This window comes from Epinephelus lanceolatus, chromosome 17, assembly GCF_041903045.1.
Source record: "Epinephelus lanceolatus isolate andai-2023 chromosome 17, ASM4190304v1, whole genome shotgun sequence".
NCBI lineage: Eukaryota > Metazoa > Chordata > Actinopteri > Perciformes > Serranidae > Epinephelus > Epinephelus lanceolatus.
In genome coordinates, this window is record NC_135750.1 from 9,597,483 (window position 1) to 9,622,389 (window position 24,907).

At 41.7% G+C, this 24,907-nt stretch overlaps 1 protein-coding gene across 2 annotated transcripts; it reads right to left on the reverse strand.

Moving 5' to 3' along the window:
- Positions 1-296: 296 nt before the first annotated feature.
- On the reverse strand, positions 297-23,334 carry pank1a (pantothenate kinase 1a). Of its 2 annotated transcripts, none has more exons than XM_033612883.2 (8): positions 22,935-23,334; positions 10,318-10,464; positions 9,776-9,981; positions 8,886-9,139; positions 7,729-7,905; positions 4,964-5,087; positions 2,810-2,935; positions 297-2,273 (listed from the first exon to the last, which is right to left on the reverse strand). In XM_033612883.2, exons 1-8 carry the CDS (start codon positions 23,197-23,199, stop codon positions 2,214-2,216), a joined length of 1,359 nt encoding a protein of 452 aa, XP_033468774.1. In that variant the 5' UTR covers positions 23,200-23,334; the 3' UTR covers positions 297-2,213. The 2 variants fall into 2 exon arrangements, with proteins under 2 accessions (XP_033468774.1, XP_033468775.1); XM_033612884.2 differs by lacking the exon at positions 22,935-23,334 and adding an exon at positions 22,188-22,415.
- Between the last annotated feature and the right edge of the window lie 1,573 nt (positions 23,335-24,907).

Below are 24,907 nucleotides of genomic sequence, written 5' to 3' on the forward strand. Positions count from 1 at the left end.
CTTCCTTTATAAGAGTGTCAGACAGAAATTATTAGAGGCAATAAAGGGATTCACCACAATTTAGGATCTGCAGTAGTACACAATTTAAAACGTCACCTAAATCTCTTCTAGTGTGCCACAGCTTGGTTTGCACAAGTTCTGTACAACATGGTTGGTTGAAGTGAAGCACACGTTATTTAAAAGGGTCTATGAGGGATAAAAAGTGATCATCTGGGTTGTAGTTGGGGAATGTTGGCTATCTCATGTATCTTTCTGAAAGTGTAGTAATGACTGTGTTTTCTCATTTTTTGTGAGAACAAAATGGTGGGAATAAAACTCCACCCACCCAGCAGCACTTCAGAGAACAAACCACCGACTGTCATGCAAAAAATCTGCACCATAAAGACAGCAAAAACACAATCTAACCTAAAAGATGAGCTGATACTGCTGCAGGCAAATTTGTAGTGTGTTTAACATGAGGGGCAACTCTTGGCTACAAGCATCTTGGTGACACCATTCTTCTGCATCTGCATCTACAGCAGGAGGTGCTGGACCATAATCTCCTCATTAAATCACACTGCAGCATCTCAACAAGGCAGCCGGGTTGGCTGGAGGGTGAGGAAGCAGGACTCTACCCTCCTGACGTGACATTGACAAGACAGGGAAGAGTAAGAGGAAAAGAAAAGATGATTCTCTACAGAGAAAAGATTAATCCCACAGTATTCTTACAAATCACAAACACAAGCCACTGAGCAGACTGTGTCCTCAACTACAGCTGTGGTGATGCTGGTCAACAGACATAAACAACAAAGACACAACTGCAGCGCCATCTGTTGGAAGACAAGGTCTTGGTCCCATCATCTAACACTAAACTCAGCAGGTTAGGTACGCATGTGTGGCAATATGATGTTGTTAATGTTGTTTACATGTAGGCAGACGGAGGACAAACAAAACAAAAAGCGAAGGCCATGAGCAATGGAGCGACAGAAAGAATTAAAGACTGTTTCTCTGCTTCCCCTCTGGGCTGAAGGAGGCAGGCGTCATACGAATCTCAACAGGATTTGTCCTCAGTGCACTCTTTTGGCTGTGGCGTGGTGGGCGACCTTTTGTGCAACAACGCAATGCCTCCTAACCCTAGCTGCTGCCAGGACTGCTGGTCCAGCTGTAGTTTTGGAGCTGGATGACCACTAGCTGTGGTCTTGATGGTTTGACAACATCTGTAATAAACAGATATCTGCATATTTGCCTTTTTGTTTGTAGTCCAAGTAACATTGACCAGTCATGTTTGAGCAGGCTTCTGTTGCATGGAGATTAAACGTCCGTGTGGAGAGTGAAAGACGTGGAACGCATTGGTTCAAATGCAATCTCAGAAACCATCGGCTATCGTCTGAGGACTTTTTAGCTTTTCAATATGCACATATGTGTTTATAGAGCACCAGGACTCTGTGTATAGTGTCTCAAGTTGCTAATCAGACTGTAAACAATGAGCATGGATATCTGTGATTCAGGTAACCGCTGGCTTCAGTGGATTCTCTTAAATATTGGCCGTTGCCCAAAGAGGCTAAATCGTTGTCAGACTGATAGCCGATGGGTTCCCAGATGGGTTCAGCTACAGCTGCCTGTCTGCACTCTGACAGCTGAAGGCAGGAGGCATCGCTGGTCAAATGTATCTGCGGTCACAGAAAAGGAATTTCCTTGAGTCCCTGGTGGTAAAAATGCCCAACTGCTCTTTCAAGAGTGACGTAATTTCTGTGCCGACATCTAATCTTCGAGAATTGTTGCACAAATAGTCGCCTGTGGAACCACAGCCTCCAGGACGTAATGCTACAGTAGCTATTCACACAAATACACACAGTGACGAAAAACCCTAAAACACTTTGTGCTTCCTGACACAGGGCTGATTACTGGAATCAACAGAGGTGATTGCAGGAAACCATAAATTAAAGATTACAATATTAAAACCTCTATGATAGGGGGACTCTGTCGGGGGAGCTCAGGAGATGAATGTTAGAGGTTATCATTATTTACACGTGTTAAATTATTAAAATGGCTTTTCTCAGTTTCTGTGTGTCGCTCTCTCTCTTAGTGTTCCTTTAGCGGCCTCTGTGAACAGGACCTTTCAGCAGCATCAAAAGTTGATGACGTCACAGCATCGAGAGTTGATGACATCACAGCATTTGGGGGTGGATGACATCGTCTTGTCGAGGGTCGATGATGTCACAATGTAATATCCTTCATGGGTCCTCTGTTGTCTTGAGCAGCTCCATCAGCGCCCCGACGGCTCCGAAATAACCCTGGTGCAAACACACACACACACAAACACACTTTTTATACACATGTGTCTGATGATATAATACTTTTTATATGCTACCTGGGCATGATATTTAGTTTTGTTTAATTTAGTTCAACAAAATGTAAAGGTATACTATGCAAGATTTTCCTCATAAACAATGTACAGACATACAAATGAAACCCCTCTCAGTCAGCACTTACGACCCACTAGAAGTGTGTGACAGGGTATTTATCTGAAGAGACCCTGCAACCTGCCTGTATTTTCTTATTCTGCTACGTTCAGGACGACCCTGGGCACAACACAGGTGAGGTCAGGATGTTATAAAAGCTGGCAACCGGATGCCAGAGTGTAAGCAGCAGGCATCCAAGAGGAAGCTACAAAAATTGAAGATACAGCGCCAAAAAACCTGCAAATATAGCGAGGCGAAACACCAAGCAGACAAAGTTGGGGTTGGCTTTTACTTTTGCTTTCGCTGGCGGTACTGTTCACAAACACTCCCTGCATACTATACCTTTAGAAAAAGAGGGTTTTCCTCACCTCATGTTCCAGGAAGAGGGCTCGTAGTTGTCCTTTCGACCAGAAGTCCATGGCGTAGGCTAGCAGCTTTGTGGACACTGTGTTGATACGAAGGAAGTTCCCAACAAACACCACACGCTCGATTTTCTGATATGAAGACAGACATTTAGAAAAAAGTCAGAAAAATCAAGCATCATGTGCGTGTGACATCTACATCAAATGCATCAGCAAAAACAGAAATCCTCATATGAAAATATGAAAGGCTTGGACGCCTTGGAGGGCCAATCATGAACGCCTGGTTTGCATCAGACTGGGGACCTTTGTTGCATGTCAATCCCCATTTTCCCTAATTTCTTGTCATCACTCTACATTAAATACCCATAAAATGACACTCAACACGTTTAGACTACGGTGACTGCACCAAACGATAGTGCACCTTACTCCTATGAATACCAGTCCCTTTATAAAATGTTTTACTGTCTTTAAGGTCATTAATGAATAAAAACAATTCCACATATTAACAGTCAGAAAATATACAGGAGCTTAAGCTTATGACAGACAAGGTTTTAAATGAATCTTTATGAGAAACAGATCAGTCAACTATCAACAAAATGCAACATATCTTCCTCACCACATGATGGTGCTGGAGAACTGATAAACTGGTTACCAGTATAGCTCTTGTTCTCAACAACTCAATGCTGATTATATTTGTTTTTCGCCAAAAACCGAGCTGCTTTCAAAATTCCAATGAAGCCAGAGAAATCCTAAAACTGTTAAATGCTGGAATGCATGGAAATATATCATTCGCCTTAATGTATTTTAGGAGTATGACCTTACATAATGAGTAAAGCACGGGTGTAGGAAATGTGTCAGATAGAGTAAAATGAGAAAATTAAGTTAATTGTTATACTTCACCTCTAGTTTGACTCTCACAGTGGGGGAAAAACAAGCATGATGGAAGAGTAATCTGCGCATGTTTGACAATGGATTATGTTAATCTAATATTTGCCAAAATCTTGCAAAGTAACAAGAAGCAGCCACAGTGGGTAGGGATTTGTGGGGAATTGTAAATACATAAATCTGTGTTCTGCTGTTAGGAAGGTGACTGTTTGAGACAGAGGTTATCTTCATGCAGTAAACAACACACTGCACACTTAAAGCAACGTGTGTTTCTGTGTTTACATCTGTGTTACAGCTGGGCAAGACCAGACTAATACTGGCAAATACAGGACTTACTGATACCACATCATTAGTCCATCGACCCCCTGATAGGATGCATGTCCCATCCTGTCTGAAGCCAGAGGAACACTATGTATTTACTTGTTTAACGGTGATGTCCTTTGACGACAAATCATTTGTTTAAAGGCCAAAAATAGTTCTAACTTGTTATAAAAGAGCAGGTAAGATGAAGAGAATTTTAGTGTCTACATTTTATCCCTAAAACCATTAAGACCTGCTGGATAACTCTATACAGAAGTATTAATATAAGCCCTCAATCGTACAGTAGGTGGACATGTGTGTGCGTCTTCGCTGCAGCTCTGTGTGCAGTGATAGCCCTGTACAATGCTGCTTGATCGCCATGCCACAAGGCAACACTGTAAAGAAGCTCACAGCACACAGAAAGACTCCAGGCTGATCAGGGAAAATAAGTGTGTGTGAGTTTTGGCTGCTGCCGCTGGAAAAACTTTCAAATCCAGCTTTAAACAGTTGCTCCATTTTTTTCTTTCATTTAACAATTTACTCATTAAAGTTTTTCAGTAAACCACTCTTGCTTGCTTGTTTTGTTTTTGTGATACGCTCGCTGATTATACTGTGACGCCAATTAGTGCCCCGCAATCCCACAGTTATTGGAGACATTTCGGCATTTGAGTTTCAAAACAAGACCCAGTGGGCGAGGAGGACGTTTGGGGATTTTAGGGGGGTGTTGTAACAAAACCACTGTTTTAAACTTAACATGCAAAGCGAATTTCCTGCTCTAATTTAGCACATGCAGACACTGTGAGCATGCAGCATAAGTTTGGTTTACTTTATGATGTTAGTCATGCTGAGTGGCTGGAACTCCAGGTTCCTACCACTGATGACAGTAACTATAATTGCTCATGTGCGTGTGTACTATATAAACCACACACACCTGTTAAGGATAGGGTGTTGGTGACCAGGATCTTGTGTGTTTACCTCATTGACAGCACACATCCGTGCTATGGATCCTATGTTGTTAGTGATGGTTACCAATGTGGCTCTGGCGAGGTCTTCCTTACTGATGCTGTCTCGCTTCTCTTTGCTCATCATGTGGCCAAAACTGTAAAAAACAGACCACAAGAGACGCATGTTAAAAAACCACAAACATAAACACACACTTTCCTCATGGGTACTATTCAAGTTTGATGAACTCTTAACAGATAAAATGAAAAAGAGAAACCCAAACAAATGTCAGAATAACCTTCAGAATGACAGAAAACAAGAGTTGTTTGTCAGGTCAGCGTATTTCTGTGTGTGTGTGTGTGTGTGTGTGTGTGTTTTATTTCAATAAATGACAAACTAGAACACAATAACAATAAACAGCGATTATAATCTGATGACTTTGAACACTTTACTTTATGGATCAACCTTTGAACACGGAGCCGCAGGTTACTGTATACATACTGAACCCAGATTAGCAAGTAAAGGTCTGATTGTGTGAGTGAGGTTGTGTGTGTGTGTGTGTGTGTGTGCCCAGTCAGCCATAACTTTGTACACCATTTACTGGTATGTGTATTTCTATTATGTCCTTTGTGCAGCCACATGTTCACACAGAGCTTGTAATGGCACTGTGTCCACACACACAAATTAAAACCCTGAAAAAGTAATTTTGGTTAATTCATGCTCTCACTGTTATGTTGTGTGAGCAATTTCCTAATTGATGTGAACAAATACATTGGTGCTTTAAGCTGAGTCATAAAATTCCAAGCTGATTTCATCCACTCCACATAATTAGTTTAATAATTTGCATCAAATCACTTAATCAGCATTATATTTGTTGAGCAAAGATCAGTGTAGGTTTATCCAGCTTTCCATGAGGCACAATACATGAGATCTGTTTTCAGATTTAATTCAGGGCTCTACAAAAATCTGCATTTTCAAAATCACTGTCGTCGGGTTTTATTACAAATGTAGTACAAATTTTAACTGAATTTTCAGGAAATCGACAAAAGAAAATGCAAATTGATGCACATTTCCATCCACTACTGTTATACTAATATTAGGCATTGGTTCATTAATTATACCACTGCAGAAGAAGGAGGGAAACAAAGGAAATACTCAACTTATTTCTCATGTTTTCTCCTTCAATGAAGCTCACTAACAATTATAAGAAAAGGATTATTCACGGCCACTGCCCACTTACAGTACAGTAACCAGACCTGTGACGTCTACATCAAGTACAAGACTCACATTTATCGTCTTTAACCAACATTTTAGTGAGAAACTGACAAGGACATTGATTTAATCAATATGCAGATGTTTTTCTTGAGAGAGGAATTGTTTTGCTCCGAAACTTTGAATTGTTTACTCCCCATTATCACACACTACACGCCCCTGAGTTTACAGTATAATCAAAAACCTTTGTGTTAATGGCCTTTGACACACTTAGCATTAAAAGGATTAAGTGTCTTCCTGAGGTGAACTCCAGTACCATTTAGGGGCCTTGGTCACCGAAGCGTTTTTTTCTGAGGCCAGTGTATTCTTTAATGCTTTGCAATGGGAATGCCAAGTATTTACGCTGCACTACAAACGGCAGCAGTGTGCCAAGGCACTCGCCGTGAATTCTCTGCCAAATAGTGCTGGTTGGGCACTTTGGGGTTAACTTTGGGTAAAAACGCCACGCTCGTCACTGTCACCTCAGTGGTTCAGTCACAGTGGAGGAGGGACGCTAAGACAAACCGTTACATCTAACATGAACAAGTGCTGAACAACAACAATAATGGAGGAGAAATATTTTAATATACTGTATGTATATTATGTTTCCTCTCATGAACCCACACAGACCAGTGGGTCTGTAAGTACTCTACCTTGTGCTGACAGGTTCACTTCCGTAGACATTCCGTATCATAGCAACCAGACGCAAAGTATCTGAAAAAAGTGCTCTCAAATGCTCCACGCTTGGTGTTTTCAGCTGGAAAAAACGCTTTGGTGGACACAGAGCCTTAAGGCTTGCTCATAGGCACTTTTGGCCACGCCAAGTCAAACCCTGGCACGTTTTTTGCGTTCTTATTACCAATCTACAGACACCATCTTGAATCACACCAAAGTGTCCCTAAATGCCTCTAGGCAGGTTAAGATGACGTCAGATGATCTTTGTCATCATTATTCAATAGCAGACAAAGAACCTGTCAGAGGACTGATTCAGATTTAATATGCATGCAAATCCTAATTTAATTCACTGCATCTTAAAGGCTCCTGGCAGCTTTCAAGGTGGAATGTTTTCTTGCGTGTTGACGTCATGAATCAAGCAATGCGCTATTCTTTGACTATTCAATTTGTTTGTACTGTCCCTCTTGTTGGACATACACTTTCTGCTGCTCGGATGTTCAAGCACTTATAACATGTTTATGAATTTCAACCGGATTATGCCAACTGGGAATATTCTATTACCTCCCCAGCACTACAGCTATGTTTCTTAGGCACTGCAAGCAAGCTGAAGGAGGTCTGGTGTGCGTTCATGAAAGAGAAAGCTACACACACGACAACAGAACAAGAATGTTGTTGACCACAAAAACACCTGCTGGGCAAACACACTGGTTCACAAACATTCGTGTCATCAGAGACACACCTTCAACCAGGTATCCTTGTTGTGTGGAGAAGCAAATCCCTGCCACGATGGCCCGATGCGGTGAGTCAAATTGAGCCAGGCCGATTCAACATGTGTACAGAAAAGGGCTAACTGTGGACCTCACTAGACTCACCTGGACGCTACAGCAGAGCCCTGCAGGCCAAAGCGCTCGTAGTCTCCTCCGTAGATATCTTTCACCAGTTTGTCCACGTTGGTGGAGTCGCCCTTGCTGGCCATTTCCAACGCCTCCTCGAAGGTTTCGCAGCCCGTCAAAAGACAGCAAAGGCCCAGGAATGTACCACCGCCGAGACTGAAGGTAAGAGAGGAAGAGGATAAAGCCAGAGGTAAGAGTGTGAGGGAGACAATACCAGAGGAAGAAGAAGTAAAGTACATGTATAAGGAGGACATAAACGGGGAAAGAGACAATATGAACAAGTGATATTGACGATCTGATTGTTTTCTGTCTGACATAAATATGCAAAGATTTATGAACTAAAATTCCCATCTACTTCTGTCCTCAGCTCAAAGATCTCTCTCTAGTGCTTCAGTCTCTTACGCCACCATGTAAGAGTCACAGGACTTCTGGCTGGACTTTGCAGACCTCTAACCTCTGAGCAACTTCAACTCTTGCATCATGAGCAGCCTGCAACATAAGCGTCTCCCACATTGGCTTCAACTGTAGAACATGATGCAAATACACCAGAGAATAAACATCTGGGCAGATGAATACGGTTAAAGTTAAAGTTCAGCACGTGCTTTAGATGGCGACACTAGATGTGACCTGGCTTGACTTGCTGGGTAAGCTGAGTTGATGACACGATGACAGATAACGAGGAGGCTTGTTAAATAAAATATAAATGTAAAACAACTAATATTTTCCCCACATCATGTCTGTTCTTTGATTTCCTGACTGTGTCTAACAGCTCACTATCTAATCACAATCTAGTCCCGCTGTTACGTAAGTAGAAAAGGTACTAAGGTGACGATAGATAAAGAACGGCTGGCATTCAAACAGCTTTGACTTATCAGGCACATCTACTGAAGTTGTAAAAAGTATGCAGCCACCTTCACCTTTGCCACAAATTCATTCATGCAAAACAAAACTCACTGATTCGAGGCTCAAGGTCAAGTCTTTCTATTGAGTTTTGAACGCCCTTGGGCCCAACTAATATATCTCTGAAAATGCTGCTCTTCATTCGGGCTGTTTCCCAACATTAGTCTATAATTGTGGCAGCGTGCTGTGAGGTTGCAGGTTTTAGCGAGGACATACATGGCATCTCCCCTTCTTACCTAGTCCCAGTCACCCGTTTGTAGTTGTTCTCCGAGTACACAGCCAGTATGGAGACCCCGGAGCCGATGTTGACCAGCAGCATGGGGAAGGGGTTGTCCAGGGTGCAGGGCTTCTTCACGCAGCTCTGTGTGTCTGATGGGTTCTGGAAGTAGTAGCCCTCTGGGTGTCCGTTGAAGCTCACCCTGTCCACGAAGAGCAGGCCACGGATCAGGCAGTCCAGCTCGTCAAGCTTTAGCAGCTCCAGGTCGGCCATCTGCAGCCAAAATGGAGGAGAGTAATAATACTGAGACGATGCTAAAGACTATCAAAGGGGCTTTAACCGTTCAAGATGATTTAAAGTGAAAGAGGATTCCTTGGAAGCATCGATTTGTCAGTTTTATGAGGATAAAATGATTTTCTAAGCACATCAGTGTGCATGAGGTCTTGGTTCAGCTCAGTTCATGCTGCAGTGCCAGGGGGGAGTTCATTGATCCTACTGCACTGCAGAACGGGTCAATGAACTCAGGTAAACAGGGACTGAGACAGGCAAATATCAGATGCGCTCACTTCAAAAAGTCATGCCGAAATGCATGGACTGCAAAGACATCGAGGCAGAGAGAAACTTCTGCCTAAATAAGGTATTTGTCTGACCAGCTGTCAAACACTCAAAGATATTCAATTTAATTAATGTAAGACAAGTAAAAGCAGCAAAGTCTCACATTTAAGAGGCTTGAACTGTTAAATGTTTGCAACACTTGCTTTAAAAATGACCTGTGATTAATAATCAAAGTAGCTGCAGATTCGTTTCCTGACAGTCAACTTATCAATTAATCAGCTTCTCGTTGCAGCTCCATCGGTAACGCAATGGTGTTAGTGAGAAAGACTTATCAGACATTTCTTGCGGCCTCACCGTTCTGAAGTCATTCTCGAACTTGTACGCTCCGCCTCCGGTGGCGCAGAGCGTTGTGTGCAGGCTGGAGAAGTTCTTGTCGCGACCCATCTGGATGAAACGGGGCATGGCCTGCGTTGGGAAGCGGATGAAGTGCAGGTTTCCCGTCCTGCCGCACATGGTAAGGTTCCTCAGCTCCAGGTGGACATCACGGACACCTGTTTTACCTGAATGAGTGAGGAGCAAATTTTATACTGTAGGATTCTGGCTCAATGTATTGGTGTCCATTTATAAATTGCAAACACACTAAAAGGTGAGGTTTCTGTGATTCCTGTCATAACTAAACCTGAGGTCAAGAACAACGCCCTGCCTATCTTATGCAGCACACTATAGACACACACTGTAAAGTATATCCTGCTTCCTTCCTGTAGCGTGTCATTGACCTGGCGTGCCCTGTTATAGACACAAAACAGACACAAGTATGTGGGTGTGACTACAGGTGTGTGTGTGTGTGTGTGTGTGTGTGTGTGTGTGTGTGTGTGTGTGTGTGTGAGTAGACATACCATAGGCCACGTTTGAGGTGAGGTAGCGGCGGATGGACTTGAGGTTTTCCACTTCTTCCTGCTCTTCCTCAGCCGTTATATCGACCGGCTCAAAGTACACCAACTTGACCAGGGTGCCACCGATGTCCATGCCAAACCAGGGGAAGGCTGGAGAGGAAAATGGGGATGTTGTAATTAACCAAGACATTATACACATTAAAATACCACAACCCAGGATTCAACTGGTGTTTCAGACTTTTAGAAATTAATTTATTCAGACAAAAACTCTGACTAAAACCCAGACACCTTGTTGTTATAATGTAGCTTTTATTAAAGAGGTACCATTATGCTAACAGCCAACTGAAATATAATGTCTGATATGTGATACTAAATAAAATCATTGCTGACCATTTTTACGTCAATAGACTACTTAATTAATTGTCTGCGGTCCATCCTAATGGGTCAACACACACCATCCAACCCTTAACTGCGACACCCTTTCCAACCAGAGTTGAACATGGTGGGAGAATACAGTTGACTCAATGATACTGAATAGAAGAAAATGTATTTGTTAATATATTTCAGTGTGTGGAACGTCAACACAGACCTGAAACAACTAATTGATTCATTGATGAGCAGAAAATTAACTCCAAGTATTTTAATATCTGATAAATTGTTTCATTCATTTCAATTTTTCTAAGCAAAACATACCATATATTTGTTTTTTCCAGCTTCACACACTTGATGATTTGCTGCTTTTTGTTGTTGCCATGCATGATAGTAACCTGAATATCTTTTGATTGGGATTTTGGCCGATGGTTGGACATAACAAGGTATTCAAATACATAATCATAAGGGTAAAAAGGGAAATTTTTAACTATTTTCTGACATTAAAAAAACAATTAATTGAGAGAACAAACTGATAATAAACAACAGTTAATTGCAGCCATAGACCGGAGCCTCTGCTAACGACACCCACCACAGATCAACCTGTGACATCTGTCTGGTATGAACAGGACCAACCTGCGTCCTACATGCCTGCTGCATGAACATGGCAATATAACACTACTGCACAGAGACGGCAGGAGAGGAGAGGAGAGGAGGGAGGAAACCGGTCTGGATAGTTAGTTGGGTAGAACATTGAGTGCAGAAAAAAAAAAAAAAATCTTCCAGCACAACCGGCGAGAGAGAAAAAAAACACCACCGCAGCTCAACAAGAGCCCAGTCGCCATGGAAACAGACAACCCCCTTCCTCCATAATCTCCTCTTCTGGCTGTCTCCTCAGCCTCCTATTTTCTCTTTCACTTAGCTCCATCTCTCAGCCTCCATCGCGCTCTCACACACACTGTCCATCCATCCATCTTTCTCCCTCTCTGTCTACATCGACTGCATCACCCTCATTTCGCTTCCTCCATTTTCACGACTCATCCTCCGTTCTTGCTCCCTCGGCTTCATCATGTTCTTTCCCTTTTCTCCTTCTCTTCTGCCTTCCTTCCTGTCCTTCGTGTTCTCCTTGTCTCTTGATCAAACTAATTCAATTAAAGCAGGATTTACAGGAATGGCTGGAGGAGAACTGATGCCGCAAGACGTTTTAAATGCACCGCAAAGCAACTACTATATTTAACTTAATGTACATCAGCCTTTCTATCGATTTTCAGTGCAATTCAGTAGCCTTTATTTGAGTGATAATTAGAGCTGAAATGATTAATTGACAAATTGACTGACTGAAACTATTATTCAAGCAAAAATGACAAACACTCCCTAGTTCCTGCTCTTCCATTATGATGTTTTGCTGATATAATTACAATTAATCAAAGATGCAATTTTCAGATTAATTGAGAAAATAATTGTCAGTTGTAGCCCTAATGATAATATAATCACATGAAGGTATTTGGAGTCAAATAATCTAAGTTGCTAGAATAAAAAACAAACTAAATGTGGTCATTTTCAGTTGGTAGCAATGCGCTAGGCTTTGTATAAAAATCTGCAGTTTTCTTTGGCCTTGAAAATTTATTTTATAAAAGCCTGGACATGATAACAAGTCAAAGTGAGGACACTTGTCTCCAAAATGTTAAAAGACGGACACAAAACAAGACCTTGGACAGTAAAATCACATCAGTACAAAATGAACCAGAGAAATATGCACATCAAATGTATTATCTTCTGGCAGAAGGATCTTTTCTATTCTGGCTATGTTGTTTATTTTTAGAAGCCACCTGTATTCACTTGTCTTTGCATTGGCAGCATCAAATAGCTGGTTGTTCTGGTTGATCGAGGCAAATGTTTTTAAGACGTTGTTGTCTTTACTTAAGACTGGGCCCACATGCAAAACTGCGACCGCAGAATTCCGACGACACCAACCCAGATTCAAAAGATGTTATCTAAAAGAAATACTGTCACTCTGACTACAAGCCAAAAAGAGCCCAAAAAGGTAAAGTCTGCAGATACTGTTTGGTATTTGCTGCACAGTAGACAGGTGAGACAAGGACGACAAGGAGCCAGTCGTTCAACAATCAGTGTGTCTATATTTTGGAACAATGACTACCCTGTGCCGCTGTCTGAGACGACACGTGTTCTCAAACATATGTTGTTGTTGTAGAGGAAGCAGTGTTCAAGGAAAAGAATTTGCTGAATCCAAATATTTGGTGCATGATGACAGGCCAGCCCACGAAACCACCAAGACGCTGCGAACCACACTTTACATATAAACAACATTAATCATACAGAAAAAATGCTAATATGGTTCACTCATAGTATGAATCACAAACCACCAAGAGAAATACTAAAAAATGGGTATTGCAGTTTTCTAAAACCCAAGTTAATGTCTTTAAATGTCTTGTAATGTTTGACCAAAACCAAAAATAAAGAAAGCAGCATTTTTTAAAGGTAAGAAGTCAGGATGAGGGGGTGTTTGGCATGTTTGCATTACAAATAATTAAACGAATTTTCTGAGGTAAAATAAGATTTTTGGAGATTCCTGACTGGTTAAACACCACTGACAACACTTAACTTTGGGATTTACCAGCATACCAGAGCTGTGGGTGTTAAAAGTCTGCATATGACTGACATCACTTAAACGTCTGGTGACAAACTCTTGTCCTCTCTGTGCCTTAGTCATTGCTCTCCCATGACAGGCAGGAGATGTGTTTCACAACAGTGAATTATTCTGTCTGGCTTATTAAGGCAAAGTCCACTTTCAGATTAGAGTCCCCAAAACTGAGAGAACTCAGGTCAAGAGCAGAGTTTAAATATTTCTGTATTTTTCATAGGTTTTTATTTTTAATTTTAAGTTTTGTTTTCAATTTTGTTTAGTTTCAGTCAGTTTCCAGCATAGGTTTGCTTCTTTCAGTTTGGTTTTATTGCTTATAAATGTTTATTTTCAGCTCAGTTTGTATTAATTTCAGTATTAGTTTAGTTTTACATTGTTATAATATTGAGGGGTATTTGTCAGGGGCGAGGTTTAAAAAGTTAAGAAACGGTATTATTATAAACAAAACATGTGTATATATATATTTTGTTAGTAAATACATCATTTCAGCTAGTTTTCGCTGTTGTATTTTATTTTTTAAGATTATTTTTGGGGCTTTTATTGCCTATTTTACACTGCAGCTAGAGAGTGATGGGAAAGGGGTAGAGAGAATGGGGATGACACGCAGCAAAGGACTCAGCCTACATGGGGCAGACACTCTAATCCAGTGGTTCCCAACTGGTCCTGCTAAGGGCTCCAAATTTCTCCTTAGTCATTAGTTCAAGGGTTACACAGTTTAATATTTTTGCTGTCATACTTGCGTTTGGCCATGTTGTCGTTGCTGTCTCTGTTGAGCAGCTGTTTGTTATTCACTCTCTACAGCAGGAAACTGCACTTCAAAATAAAAGCGCTGTACTGGAAATTCATTTTACTTAAAAATAAAGCGTGTTTTTTTACACCTAGTTTTAGTTTTTACTTTAGTTTTAAGTAATTGTAACACCCTTAGTCATGAGTGAGCCCCATGTAAACATGTATCTTATGCCTTTTTTTTAGCTTCAGATGGTGTCCACAATAAAGGTGTCTCCTTTCTCCGAACAGAGGGGGACAGCACGTCTGCAGTCATGAGGACAGACAGTAGTGACATATACTGTACTGTATGAGCAGCAACCTTCAAGTGCCCTCAATCTAATGTTTATTGTATATCATATCACATGTGACACAGTACTGTTTGTAGTGACTTAAAACAGTGTGGCGGCATTTTGTCTATGAGTGTACAAGACCTTGAAAGCAACACTGGGCTGCAGTCACTTAAAATCATCCGAGACCATTGTTGCTGTTCTTTTCTTCAAGGTTAAAAAAACTGAAGGTTGTTATTTAAACTTAAGAACATGTATTTAAATTAGCAGATAAGAAAAAGCACATTATGCTCAATATTTTTTGTTGGAATTGTGTTATAGTCTGTGGTGGTGCTTTGTTTTTGAGCACTAAGTCATTAAAACTTGTAGTGCTCAGTAACTGAATCCAACAGTATGACTACTAGCACCACTGCTGCTACTGTTACCTGTCGATGCTACAACTGTTCCCTCGACACCTGCTGCTGCTGCGCTATAGTGGTTGGTGTTTGGTTACTTTCCAACAGGGGTCACCTATCACCTCCTTCACTGTTTGGTTGACTTTTTGTTACAGTGCCCTCTCACCCACTGGCCTGCTCTGATGTCTGTAAACATGAACTGAGAAGCATCGATTTCGCAGAGCCCGCTGAAGAGGTCAAATAAACGGAACTGTTTTTTGTTACTAAAATAGCTTTAAATACAGATTTTGGTTAAAAACAAACTGACCTTGTTTAACTCAACTACCTATCCTGTGACAACCAACTACTGGAAAAACAGGATGCTTGATAATTATCTTTCTTTTTCTGTTTTTTACAATGTGAGAACATGAGGTAAAACCTGATGCACATTACGTTTCCCCACAGCGTAATTCTTTACTGAGGTCAGCTGCGTCACCCCTAAAGCCGCAAGAAGTAAAGATACGTGACAAGCACCAGAGCTAAGACGGAGCTGCTGGGAACAGAAATACGATCCTCTTCTCTGATATAATATAAAGCAACGCTGTCAGCGGCCAGCCAAGGTACATGACAGTGTCTGCCTCAAGTGACAATCACGCCTTCCTCCACAGCCTTGGCCAAAAACACACTCACAACCACCTCGACATGAGCTCAATGAAATTAAATATCTTAATGTCTCTACTCTGACACCACACCGTAAACGACAACTTGTTCTCTGACATATATAAACAAATAAATATGCTGGTATTTTGAGTTGCTGTGTGTTATTGCTAACGCTGTGTCCTCAGACTGAACCCTTTTTTTTTTTTTTACATATATGTGTCAAGACACTGCCCATTTCTGTGCTTCCCCTCCTCTGATTCAATGTTGTCATAGTGGAAATCCCTCCAATTCTATTTAGGCCGTGTGACACTAATTCCCAACACTGAAACTGATACTAATAAGGATGAAATCTATTCACTGGGGGAGGAAATGTTAATTTACAGCCTGAGTGTTTCCTTGAAGCGCCAATGGTTTCAGATAACACACACTTCATTCATTGCCAGGACAGGAAGTGGACTACTGTGAGGACGTTTCTCTCGTTCTTTTTTAACACTGTGCAACATGTGTGTACTGAAATTGAAATTATTTAAGTATTTCTTTTTGTGGCATGTGTCAGTTGAGTTGAGTGAAACAGCAAACTGGTTATACAGAGGTACAAAGACTAAAAGTTGGATTGATTGCTGGTTTTGCGGCTGAACTGGCATTTGTCACTATGACGTGTTCCGGAAAATGAAAACATCAGCAACCTGTGCTGACGGCATCACTGTGCTAAATCCGGCTCGGGTTGCTTTAGTATTAAGTAATAGGAAAACGTGATTAATATAATGTTATGTTTATAAACGGACCATTGAAACCACAAGGGCTCGACAGGCTGTGCGCGTTTTAGTGCCAAGATGAGCACCAGCAACTTGGAGGAGATCAAATTTCAGAAGAGGTGGGAGAGGGAAGAGCGGTGCACGCTGTATTTGTTTACTAAAGTTCATGTCTTTTTTGGGGCAACAAGACCGGATATGGCAGAGCTACTCATGGGAAACAAAATGCAGCGATAAGGCAACATTTTGGATTTAAAGTCAAACTAAACTTTTATCGGACACCATGTTTCTATTTATTCCTGTCACTCGTTTTGAAAGCACCGCAGTGGAACGGCTGATTAATAAAGTTGAAATGAGGAATGACGGAAGACAGTCAGAAAGCTGAACGTTTTTGGTGAGCTAAATGACCATCTATTAATAAGCTAGGCTACTTCCTGCTGGCCATACCGTACATAGTTTCCAGTAAATACCACAGATTAAAACACGTGCTTTCTGTTTTAAAAGTAACATTACAAATGTAGAAAGATAGCGAGTAGGCAACTCACCCATTTTTAAAGCGGTTATGTCTCCAGTCTGATCTCGGGTGCATAGCATAGTTTGTTACATGATGTGCGAGAACGGCATATCTAATAGATTCAGTGCAGAGAGATCTTCAGTGTTAGGCAATGCAATGTGATACTGTGCAACACCAGATAAGATTCAGTATACAGTTTGATCCAGGCTTGGTATCAAACCGGTTTGAAAATCTTTACACTGACCCACCCAACAATGAATGACAGCAGACATCTTTAAATAACCTTTCAGGTTGAGTCCTATTGAATGGCAAACACTCAGATGTCTGAAGTGGTATCTGAACCACAGGCATCCCCTGAATCTGAATGGACAGGTTTTTTGATTTGTCAACTTGACATTTCGTGACTGCAGCTCTTCCGTCATCATCACTGTGTGTTAAATATTAGCGCTTCGTTGTCACCTGGCTGCCAGTGATATCAAGAAACATGGCCGCACTGACTGAAAACACATCACAGGCGCACAATGTACTGGCCTACATTCTTTCTTTGATTCATTCACTGCGGCCCTGTGGCTAAATTCACACATATACATCGTCTACAAAAAGACAGGGACTATATTGGAGTGGTCCCTGTGCAGATTCTTGTCAGCGTTTCCTCGAGCAAGGCGTTTAACTCCCTGACAGACGTCTTGCTGCCCAAAGGTCACTAGTAAAGCATTGCTGCTAACCTTCCAACGTCCCTCCATAAATGAAGTAAAATGTCCTTTCGGCCTCATGGCGCAGGTTTCTCTTTAAAAAGCACACAGACGCACTGGGTATACAGCCAAAGGTCAGTGTGGCAAGGAGCAGGGTCGGGGAGTGAAGAGTGATTTGTGTCCATGTAGGTGAAAGGTCTCTGGCCTCACACACTTGTGCCTTACACTCTCCACTCAGTAGCTACAGTATAAGTGTGTGCACAGTCTGGCTGGATTTACAAAGTGTTGAAGGCAGGGTTTCTGTGTATTTTCCGCCATGCTAACTGTTTCCAACATTACTTCAGGGATTCTCAGCAGCAACCATATCTATTAAATGTCCTGTTGCTCAGCCTTTAATCTCAGGTCTGGCTTGGTGTCTGTGTGCTATAACACTGCACCGAGAGCACAGGACAGGAGCAACACGAGCACAACACACCTTTGTGATAAGACAAGAAAACAACCGGTGTGCAGCTGAATACTGTACACACACAGTGGATACAATAATATAAAGTCATTTGTAAACATACCATCACAGGAAGTTGTGTTTTTGGACTGTGGGAGGAAGCCATGGAGCCCGGAGAAACCCACGCTGACATGAGAATATGCAAACTCAGCCAGCGGACGGGAACCCTGAACCCTCTTGCTGTAAGGCGACAGTGCTAACTACAACCTCATTGTGCTGCTCACCTATGAGTAGGTTTACCTAAATAATTCACACTTAATCTTAATAAATCTCAGTCTACAAATCGACATAGGCAGATCACTGAGCTTTAGGGAGTGAGATTTTTATATCTGGCAGAACAAACAGACAATTTGGCTGCTATCTTTTAGACTCTGTCTGGTAACATAGCACAACAGAGCACATGAGGACACAAGTAGTTTTTGTTTTTTAGTACAGTTTCAGATAGGAGAGGAGTCGTTGTCGCCCCTCTCTCACCTCTCACCTGTGAAGCACCCACACCTCACTGAAACTTGTTAGCACCCCCCCCCCCCCTCCCCCTTCAATGCACCTGCAGCACAAAGTGGTAGAACATTGACGCGACCTGTGGCACACCTTTTTGACAAATCTGTTTCTTTTTATGGGAGTTATTCTGTTACAAAATTAACACACACACACACACTGGCTGCAACCAGCTGGAAACTGAACTCACTGCCCTGAATTAAAGGTTCTTCTCTTTAAAATGAAAAAGTCACCACCTGATTTAACCGAGAAACATCCAGGGATCCAGCTTAGGTGTTGATTCTTTTGTGATTGCTAAACAAAACTGTAGACGCTTTAATTATTTTCTATAAGCACCGCCAATCAAACTGATCCTTACAGCCCCACCTTTAGAGATTTCAAGAACATTATGTTTTCTTTCTTGTCTTCCTAAATCATTACACCTTGGTATCTGTTACTCAATGTGAATTTCATTCAACACTCTTGCAAAAAAAATATAAAAGTGGTGTTGACACTGCTACTAATGCTGTACGTAAAACTTCTTTCAATATATCTTAAGCCAGGGCTCGACAGCAATGGTCGCCAGATTGCAACTGACAACCATTTTTAACAACTGGCAACCAATTCACACTTTTAAACAGCAGTGAAACATGCACCCCAAAATAAATATATTTTTATCTTCCATATTGTCGGACTTCTCTTAATCAATATTCATTGAAAAACAGAGGACCATCTCTTCAGAACAACCTTCTTCCATCTCAACAATCATCATCTACATTATCGTTATTCAAAAAACATCTAAAAGGACTCTAATTTGCTAAGACTCCTAATACTTTGATTTATTTGTAATTTCTCTTTGTAAATTGTACATCTTTTACAAATTTGTATTACTTCTTAGTCTGAACACTTATTCAAGTATGCAATCTTTGCTTTCTGTCTTTTATTTTCTAATAAGAGGTAAAAATGGCTTCTAACCTCTCCTGTACAATGTTTTAATTTCTAATTTATTTTTCCTGTTTTTTTCTATACATATAGGGTATGTGCTAATAAACTAAACTAAACTCAATATTTGTTGCAGTGGTGATATTTAAATATTGTTATTACAGTCAGAACTGAGACAGACATTGTGCACATGTTTTGCTGTGTTGACTCTCGTGCATTAGGCATCTGTTTTGGAGACAATGGTGACGCAAATGAAGTGTTTTGACTGTGGGGAGAAAAGTTTGACTAACCCGTCAACATTCCAACATTATAAAGAACCAAATGACCCTGAACGAACAGATAAATGATACAGGCTTATCTGCACAGCATCTTAAATACTCAAAACTATAAGGTTACTAAAATGCCTACCACATTTTTAGTCTTGGCAACCAAAAGCTGATGCCTGGCGACCACTTTTAAGTGTTAGTGTTGAGCCCTGTTAGCGCAAAGCACACTTCCACTTCTCTTTCCAATGGTGTTTCTGTGTTTTTTAAAATCACTTTATTTTGTTGGGGGCAGTTCTGTCACTTCAACCCCTGTAAATACTATATACTGATAACATCATAGCCTACTAATACTGCTGAACTTTCTGTTTTTATTTTAAGGTGAGTCTACACAGCATCTGTGACGGTGCAACATGCCTCCTTCAAAGCCATGTGTAACACTGGCACTGTCTGGGAACTTGTAGTTACTGGTATGTTTGCACATTTCCTGTCTTTATTCCTCTTATGTCAACGGCTTTTGCTGAAATACTGCAAATTCCCCAAAAAGTCCCCATTCACCCACTATGTTACATCTTTATTGTCTGGTTTAAACATTGGTAAGCAATCAGATGACACAATCACATCTGGGGGTTTACAGTGAAAAAATGTGAGGTATAAAAAGAAACAGGGGAGAGCTGGAGAATTAACATGTTGGTTATAGTAAAGGCCATTTTGTTACAGGAAACAATCGATGAAAATTGCTGGCAAGTTTGGTATAAACAATTGTATTGCGGGCAGTGTTACCCTGACCCTACACCACCTCAATTGAGGACAAAAGTGAAAAATCACAACCCCAAGGGGAACACATTCCAGGGTGGGCTCTCAGTGGGTGAAAGCTTAGAGGGTTATCCGGGTTTATCGGAGCGGCTGGCCTCCATCCAATGATAACTCAGCCATAAGGCAGAGGAGCTCTGACCGGACATTTCAAAGTTTACTGATGAGATGTCATCTTAATTATGTAATCTGGACCAGTTCTTGTGCAGGGCCTTTCTCTCTCCCATCACAGCAGACCACAGCAAAGAATCAATGCGTTATTAACTGTGTGTGCATTGCAACATCACACTTCTACAGTTAGTTGTCGTTCATAATAACACCAGTACAGACCATATTATACCAGATAGGAATATTGCTAAGTTGTTTCATGATGATTTTCCTGTTTCTAGATTGGTTCGTTTAGCTTTTCATTACTTTAGCAAAACTCACAAATGAATATCTCGTCTTACTCACAGATACAGAATCCAGAGTACACACTGTATATCCCAGCGATGTGTCTTATAAACTATCAGCATGTCTTTACAACCAAAAGCAATCCTTGTACATTTTTGCACGTGGTGATTCTGTTTTTATCTTACTGTGCTTGATAGGTTTTTCTTTCTAGGAATACACCACTGATAGCAAAACTACTCATATTCCTGCATAAGTTAACACTGCCAATTATGGATCTGAATGAATTCTTTGGATCCATCAATTAAAGGAACAAGGACAAATCATATGCAGCGCTACAATATCGGAAGAATTTGCGTGCTAATGACTTTATTTACTTAGGTCAAAAAGCAGAAGCTGGTCAACTGCTCTCACACAGGTATAACCTGTCAGACCTCAAGGGTAGGCTGGTGAGGTGATAAATATACGCTTAGCTAAATTAGAGAGGTTGTAGCCTTAAGAGGAGATTCTTCAAGCAACAGTCACAATATGTTGGAATAACTCGGAGCAACATAATAAGTGAATAACTCCACCCTGGGACAGTAAATTGCTTCTGATTATGGGAATGTGATGTGCAATAATTGATATGGCAGCAATGATCACAATGCTGATGTTGCTGTATTTACTTAAGCATCCATATTTACATAGCAAAAGGTTGAACTGATGCTCAGCCCTTTGTGTCAATTGTATTCTTTGGGTTTTGTTCGATAAAATCTTACAAAAAAACATGACAAATTTAGGTAGAAACTTAACTTATTAATGTTTACAGTGGAGTGATTAACCACAAAATTTCAATATGAGAAGCCTGTCGTTACAAGATCATATGGCGAGACAACAAAAACTCATATTGAACCACTGGCTGCTCACAAGTGACACTTATGTAAATTCCCCGAGGGCAGTAACTCAAAAGGACGTCTCCTTCACCCTCCCTGCCTTGGTCTCTCCCTAACACAATTACTGATAGATGCTAGGAATACTGACAAGATGACTTGGCAACAAGGCCCCTAGACTTGCAACTGGTCTCTCTGCAAACATTTCACCAGAACGAGTTTTACCATGACAGCATCACTTGGCCACAACAAATACAGAGCCTTTCACTGGGCAGCCCTGAAAAGAAGCTTTGGGGAAGTTGCCCTGAAATTCCCTGCTGTTGTCACCAATCAGCTGCCTGCAAGTGCATGACTTCACAGCACTCTGCCTTTTTATCACAGTTTAAACATGCAACATTCTCACTGACTGTATGAATGACACCAAGTTTAAAGTGAAAATTAACCTCAAACAATGAAAAAAAATCTGTATAAACATTTAAAGTGTTCCTCTGTTTCAAGACTTCTCGGTACAATAAAACACAAAACCAACTCACACTTACCCGGTTTCTTCTCACTTATAAGCTTCATAGTGAGGCAAAATATCAGCTCACAGGTGTAAACAAAAAGAAAACAATAAAACCAGTGTGTGACAGACTTGTTGGAGGAAAGCTCAAGACGCCTCGGACAGTCTTGGATATTCAAAGAGACTTCACACACTGAAGAAAACGACACTTTTCGACATCCTGCGCAAAACCTGCAAAGTTTTCCTGGGTGATCTTCACTCACATCATCCGAAATACTGGGTAAATAAGGGGGCGGGGCCTCGCTGCCTCCTGAAGACAGGAGTCGGGTGCTGATTGGCTGATGCAAGCCAGGCCCACTTATCAGGAGCTTTTTCACCACCGGGGAACGGACCAATCACAGCGCACCAAATGCAACCTGAGGGTTCATAATAACAAAAGGGGGGTCTCCCTGACGACAGCAGGCTTGTAGATTGGACAGATCAGCCGGAGACACTGACCAGCTAATCTGATCGAAGAGAGGAGACCCATAGGGACATGATTGTGATCTGAACACGCACACCATGACACGATAATGGGAGTCAATAAAAAGGCAGTGGGAGGAAAACACACGCTGGGTGTCTCATTGCAACACCGCATGGTTGTGCAAACCCCAGCTGATCGGTGTTACACAGTGGAGGGTTGCGGTAACCCAGATCACACATCAGAAAAAATGTCAGGCTAACGTGCACAATTAAACCATAGCGGGTATTTAATTTAATTTCCCTTGCGCTGGTTGACACTTACGTGGTCTGTTCCGTCTCACCGACTCGGTCCTCCTCCGTAGCCGGCACCTCTTGGCCGGGGACCCGTTGCACTCCGCATCGTCCCCGCGGTGCAGGTGATGCATGTTCTCAAATGTGCTGCTGTTGGGTCCGGAGCTCGAGCCGAATGTACTGTTGCTACTGCAGCAGCTGCCGTTAGCATGAAACCCCCTCTGGCTCTGCCCGTTGTTGACATGAAAAGGTCCCGACGCTCCTTTCTTATCGATCATTGACTTGGCTTTATCCATGACAGCAGCTAGCCTAGCCTAGCTTAGCATCTGCAGGGGGAGGAGAGAAGTACAAGCACGGCCGCTAGCGGTGAGACACCCGGCTACTGCTTTAGCTCAGCTAGCTAACGTTAGCCCGGCTGCTCGCAAGCTAGTGACACAGTCGCGTGACCAGTTTGCTCGTGTCCTTTCCCGCAGTGAAACGTCTTCCACAATGAGATATCACGCTAAATTTTGACGCACATTCTCGCTGTAATTGCGTGTAAAATAAAAACGCGAGCAGCCGCTAAAATACAGCGTTTCCTTTGAGGTCACTCGCGGTCATTTCCCCACATTGAGATTCTGGCAGGCGCAGCGGCAGCCGGTGCGTGCGCGCGCGTGAGTGTGTGTTGGTGGAACGCTACGTCACACCAGCTCCTCCAGCCGAGGCCTGAACCAGTTCACCTCCTCCGACCGGTTTCTCCTCTCTACTACACAATCACACTGTAATTCAACACTGGGACGCGACAGAAACGCAACAGAGGGCTTGTCCCGTGTCGGCTACAGTACAGCAGCGCGCTGGTTCCCTGCTGGAATATTAAACAAAGTCGCCACAGTACCAGCCCGTGCAGCTGTGGGCGCTTTATTTATAAACGTCGCTGTTCGCTGTCACCCTCGTCCCCCCTGCCTGCCTGCCTGCAGTCCTCTACACGTGTGATGTGAGCACAAAGCTGCCTGTCAATATATGAGTCATGAAAATGAACTGCTGTAACCCTGGAGCTGCAGCACTGGCCTCTGTCTTTTAATCGCTGTATCTGATTTGTGCACTACATGGGAACCTCACCACAATTACACTTTAAAGGAAATTAAAATAAAGTGTAATGCACTGTAGTTAATTTCATAGGTATATTAGGTTTATTTTAAATCAATTAATATTCATTATTTAAGAAAGACCTGATATCAAACAGTGCATTGGATGCATAGCAAGAGCACTTGAATCAAGATACAAAGGTCAACCAACAATCTCAGCTTCATAAGGGGAAACAATCACCAGTCTGGGACCATTCAGAAGACATTTCCTTGTTTCTTTCTTAGCCAATCATTCCTGATATAAATCTCAGTTTTCAATTTTTTTAATATGCATCTAAAGCAGGAGTGTCAAACTCATTTTAGTTCATGGGCCACATGCAGTCTAATTTAATCTCAGATGGGCTGGCCCAATAAAACCATCGCACAGTCCAATATTTTACCTTTTTTGTGTAAAGAATTACAAGAACATTCTGTAGATGTTCATCCTTTAACAAAACACATGAACAGCCCGAGATGTCTGAAGAAAAATACATACAATCTCAACAGCATATCTTACGTTTTCCACATTCGGTCACATCATAACGTGAATTTATTCATATGTTCCCTGACACAGATTCTTTTGAAATGAAGCAGCTGAGTTGAGATCAGGGAGAGGTCAGGCAGAGGTCCTCTTCTTGTCCCAGACTCCAGGCTGAAGACCAGAGGGTACAGAGCTTTTGCCACCAGGGGCCCGAGTCTCTGGAACAACCTGCCCAAGGATATAAAGCTGTCTGCATAATAAGTCTCTAAGTAGTAAGTCTCCTAAAAGCATACTGCTATGGGAAAGCATATGCTTACTTTATCTGAGCTGTCTGTCTATTTTATTGCTCTCTTACTGACATTATTTCCCATTTATTATCTTGATTTCAGCTTTGGCCTTCCTTCTTCCGCCTTTTATCTT